Source organism: Nothobranchius furzeri, chromosome 2 (assembly GCF_043380555.1).
Source record: "Nothobranchius furzeri strain GRZ-AD chromosome 2, NfurGRZ-RIMD1, whole genome shotgun sequence".
NCBI classification, from domain to species: Eukaryota; Metazoa; Chordata; class Actinopteri; order Cyprinodontiformes; family Nothobranchiidae; genus Nothobranchius; species Nothobranchius furzeri.
Genome location: NC_091742.1, coordinates 53,426,415 through 53,431,783, shown reverse-complemented (window position 1 = coordinate 53,431,783; position 5,369 = coordinate 53,426,415). Strand labels below are relative to the sequence as shown.

Here is a 5,369-nt window from a genome sequence, read left to right as displayed (position 1 = left end):
TACCTTGGAACCAAGGAGGTGATGAAAGAAATTAAACACTACTTGTAATGATCCACTAGGGGGGGCTACTTCATCATCTCTGCCAAACCTCATTGAACAGAATTTACCCTTCATTTTACCACCACCACCACCATATTAATTAATATTCACTAATAACCATTTTAGGGAGAGACATTTTTTTATTCAGAACCTGAAACCTGTTTGTGCCAAGGTCAAACAAACACTGAGAATCTTTTCTGGATATTTTATTACAGCTGCAATTGGAAGAGATGTTGAATTTAAACAATATTACATGTTAATGAGAAATTATTTATGCGTCATTTTAAGACTTTTTAATGACACATTTAAGATGAACGCATAATTACTATGAGGCGTGTGTGTAGACATTATGACTGAGGCTGGAAGCAGTTTGATTTATGTCTCAAACTCTGTGTGATGTAAACAGTTTCATCACTGAACTCTTTGAAATTCAGCTATTTTATTTATGTATATACTCAGTTTATGGGATTTGGTTTGTTTTTCTCCTACATTTTTTCTAACATGATTTCCACTTTTCAGAATTTTGTGTCGTTGCATGTTTTTATGTTGGAGGTTTCTCATTATTCTCTAAAATTTGACACATATTTTGTGTTTGATGTTAATTTTCAATGGCTGATGTAATCATTTGTTTAGTGATTTGATTTTACATCAGAAGTCTGCATATCTTGCTTCATCTGTATTAGTTTGGTGGGTGACTTATGATCTTTTTTAAATCAGCGGCTAATTGTTTCCTTATTGTAATTTTTACAACTCCTGTTGAGTATTTCATACTTCTTTAAGGTCATTTTACTCCTCTATTCCTACGCTCCTTATCTTTGCATTTTACTTTTTGGTCCATTTTCTCTAATTCATGGACGTAATTTTGGGGGGGACAGGGGGGACATGCCCCCCCCCCCACACACACACACACACACTTTTTCAAAGTCAAGTTTTGACCCCTGTACTTTTTACCATCCAAAAACAATATTACGCTATATTAAATTGACACTGGTTGAGCTCTAGGACCAAGCAGAAAACAACCGTTTGTGTTGAAGCCTGTTTCTCATTAGAGCATACTGTAGAGATTCACCCCCTCCCCACTCCGTGTCCCCCCCCCCCCCCCCCACACACACACACACACTTCTAAAGCGAAAATTACGTCCATGCTCTAATTACATTAAAGTTAAATATTTGGATGGAATGCCTCAATGTTTTTTTTAATAATACTTTGTAAACTAGTTTATTTGTACTCATATGGTGCTCAAAAACATTGGAATCAAAGCATCAACAGCAAACATTCAGTCCACAGACAGCGCGTGCTTCTGTAGTTTATGCGGGGCAGCTGTGAGACGAGACGGACATGTGTTTGACAGATAAATCCAGATCCAAATCCTTCCCTTGGACTTGGACCTTCTCAAGACAGCCCGTCAAGAAACGAGAGCCGATGACACCCTCGCCTGTAAATTCAAATAGGAGAAGAAAAAAAAACATTTATTGGAGCACGTTTTTATTTTATTTTATAAATATTAATGCAGGACCTTAAAGTTTCAAGACATAAAGAGTCAAGTGGCTCACGACTCACCCAGAAGACCTCCAACAGCAAAACGACCCCCCCTTACACTGGTCAGGTAACTGGGGTGGCTCTCTGCGCCGGCCAAAAACGTAACGGCGTTTGACTCATCTTCACGTTCAGCCACTTTCACTGAATCCTTCAGAAACGTAACCAGAAGTCTCTTGAACGTGTTCTCCAGGGTGAACTGTTGTTCTTTGAAAGTGAGAACGACTTCCTGTAAATCAGAAAATCAAACCTTTTCAACAGAATTAATTCTCACTGGGACATATTTTCATGCAGGTAGGACTTTCATCCCAGGAAAAACTCAACAGGGAGCCATAACCACGACAACTTTCTACAACACGGCATCCATTTTCATTAATGTCCAAAACTAAACCACATATTCTTCTCTCTCGTGGAGTAACAAAGTCCTACATGCGGTAAAATTAATTTTTGTTCTTATTTACATAAACCACAACAATTATGTTACGACCACCTGATGAACAGCTGTGCAGGACTCTGCTGAGACTTAGAGCTGTCAGCCACGCCAAATAAAATTAGAGCGATATCACATTATTATTGTTCTAATAATACAACTTTCCTGCTCGCAGAATACACAATGATATTATTCTGTTGTAAAAATGTCATACTTGTGTATATTGTTATAACAATGAAGTCATCACATTATAACGTGTATTGCTCTGGTTTTACTGTTGCTGCGGGACTCAGAGTTTGTTCAACGTTGTTTTTTTTATGTGTGAAACTCTTCTGTGCACCTTTGTGTCGTTACTGGCTACTGCGGTAAACATCAGCTGCTCTTGTGAAGATTCAACGCTCAAAACGGTTCCGTCCAGCTGACTGAAATCTCCCCAAAACTCAAGGCGGAACCCCTGATCTTCATCTATGGAGAAAACTGCAGCCAACATCACACTTTTATTACAGTGATAGCGAGAAGCCTTTCGCGTTGAATCTGAAACTAAATGTTCGACGTTGTTTCCACCTGACGTGTTAAAAATGGCCAGTCCTTTGCCACTGAAGTAGCTGCCTGGTTGGATGTTTTGATGGCAGAGCCAGAGCTCTTCTGCCTCAGCCTCCCAGGGGACGCTGAGGTTCAACCAGCTGCCTTCACGAACGCAGCCGTCCATCTGCGGATCTAACTGCACGGCAAAAACAGACACAAACAGGAAGAAGATTGGCTTTTGTTGTTTTAAAAACAGCTCAATTCAAGAACCCTGATGAATCTTGTGAAACATTCAGCACCTCAACAATCAACTTTTCCTTGTCTACCAGGATCCCACCAAGAGCCAGTCGAAGTTCACCAGAAATGACCTCCTGTGTCTGTTTGGACTGCATGCCCACCTCCAGTCCGGGTGAGCCGTCCACCACCAGAGTCACAAACTTCCCCTTGTTGCTCACTTCCAGCTATCAAGAAGAGTCGAGCACGTGAACTGGATCGCTTTGAGTGAACTTGATCACTTTGAAGCCTGAATCCTGCAATAGCAACAACTCACTGTGTGCCATTTTCCATCGTTGAGCTTCCTTCCACCCGTCACGCTAACGAGAATGTCCTCCTTGCTGATCTGCATGAGGGCGTGTCCGTCTTTCAGGGACAAAATAAACCAGTCCTCCCCATTTTTGGTGTCTCCATAGAAGATGACTCCTTCTGGGTCAAAGGTTCGAAACTGAAAAGAAGACTTGATGCTGTGCAAACGGAGAGAAATGACAAATCTTCTTCAGGGCAAGAGGGTGGAGAATAAAGGAGGGGAATTAATCTAGATCCTAACACTGGAGCAAAAGGTCGCTAAAGGCTAAAATAACAGAAACCTAAAATACAGTAAATGAACTTATTTAAAAGTAGTTGTGTTGTAGCATGGACAGCGTTGGCCTGTTGAGCTAGCTAATGTATTTTCCCTCTTACAGGTTTCTACAGTGTTTTGCATAAAGAGTAAACACAAAATACAAAATTTCAAAAGATAATCTCATTATTAGCCTCTAATCTTAATAACTGGTTGTAACAAACTGGGTGACAGCTGAAAGCAGCAAAGCAGCCCCAGACCATCACACTCCCACCACCTTGCTTTACCGTATATGACAGGATATACACCTTCCGATGAAATCTGTTTTTGTCTCATTGTCCCAGTTTCCAAACACTCTTTGGAAACATCAAGATGTTTATTTGGTAAACGTGACAAGTTTTTGTGTTTTTTTTTCTTGGTTAGCAGATGTTTTCCTTTCCATTTTTGCCACTTCAACTCATTCTTATTGTTGAATCGAGACCCTTTGACCTCTGCATTAACCAACTGCTAGCCAGCCTTCGTGGGGCGATGGTGGCACAGGAGTTAAGTGCTCGCCTAGTAATCGGAAGGTTGCAGGTTCGATCCCCGCTCAATCTGTCGCTGTCGTTGTGTCCTCGGCACTTAACCCCCCTTGCCTGCTGGTGGTGGTCGGAGGGACCGGTGGCGCCAGCGCTCAGCCGCCTCGCCTCTGTCAGCGCGCCCCAGGGCTGCTGTGTTATCTGGCTCATCCCCACCAGGGTATAAATGTGTGTGTGAATGACTGATTGTGTTTTAAAGCGCCTTGGGGGGTACCAGGACTCTAGAAGGCGCTATATCACGTACAGGCCATTTACCATTTCCTTTATTTAGATTTTCCTTTGTTGACAGTGGGACATGATGTGTTGCATTAGAGATCTTTTACCCTTCATCGTGTTGTCAGACAGGTTCTGTTGAAGTAATATGTTGTTTCTGCAGGTCTGATAGTAACCGCGCCTGGGTGTAACTGACCTCAACTATACGAGTAATGTGGTTAATCCCAGCTGATTTAAGACAGGCGCAAACCTGGACCAGGCTGGTTTGGATAGGTTTTTTTTTACCACTACAAATTAAATGATCTTCTCAAAACAGCATTTTGTATTCTCCTGGGTTATCTTAATGCAATGTTGATAATTTTTGCTGATCTGAAGCATTTAAGAGGTGAAAAAAAAAGTTTCACCAGTCCCACGATCAATCAATCCATGTAGACATAAATCAGCTAAAGGCCGAGATGAACCTACGTAGCTTTATTTTGAAATGAGCTGATGCATCTGTTGCAGAGATGTCCTGTTTTACCTCCTGATCTCTACGAGGTTAACTGTTGTGCGGATCAGCGGCCTCCAGGGGTCTCTTTCCTGGCCGAGGTAGACGACAGAATCACCCGCTACTTCCGTCTAGAAGGCAAAGACGTGAAAAGGAGCCCAGCTCAGTTAAAAATTATAATATTTATTTGTAACATGTTATATTTAATCACTCTCCAAGTGCTACACAATAAGGTCCATAAGCAAATAAAAGTTGGGTTTATAAAGGGAAAAGCCCCACTCGTTGCCACACTGATGAAATCTGTTCTCCACATTTGACCCATCCTCGGGACTGTTTGGGTTAATCCCCCAACACATCCCTTTAATGCCGAATGTCAAGCAGGGAGGCATTGGGTCCCATTTTTAATGTCTTTATGACCCAACTGTGGATTTGAACCCACAACCTCTTAGTCTCAAGGTGGACACTCATACTACTAGGCCACTGAGCTGGTATGTAGTTTACTTAGTGAAAGACCTTCCTAAACAGATAAGTCTTCAGCTCCTTTGAAAGCCCCCGCACAATTAGCGCCAGTCCATTAGCTCTATCATGCACTTTGCATGTTGGTTGCATTTTACAGCCAAACGCCTTGATTGATTAGTGGTTGAAACCACATTGATCTAAATTAAAGTGTAATTAAGGTTGTAAAGAGGGGAGTGTGAGCAGATTCCTGAGCAGTAATGAAGTGT

General features: G+C 41.8%; 1 protein-coding gene across 1 annotated transcript in view; it reads right to left on the bottom strand.

Moving 5' to 3' along the window:
• Positions 1–1,242: 1,242 nt before the first annotated feature.
• Positions 1,243–5,369, bottom strand: part of shbg (sex hormone-binding globulin) — a 5,741-nt gene continuing 1,614 nt past the window's right edge. Inside the window, exons 2-8 of the mRNA XM_015946945.3 lie at positions 4,678–4,775; positions 3,082–3,271; positions 2,831–2,992; positions 2,571–2,727; positions 2,347–2,483; positions 1,601–1,805; positions 1,243–1,475 (exon numbers count right to left, since the gene is read on the bottom strand). Coding sequence (XP_015802431.1) covers positions 1,348–1,475; positions 1,601–1,805; positions 2,347–2,483; positions 2,571–2,727; positions 2,831–2,992; positions 3,082–3,271; positions 4,678–4,775 — 1,077 coding nt within the window. The 3' untranslated portion in view covers positions 1,243–1,347. The remainder of the gene's footprint in view (positions 1,476–1,600; positions 1,806–2,346; positions 2,484–2,570; positions 2,728–2,830; positions 2,993–3,081; positions 3,272–4,677; positions 4,776–5,369) is intronic.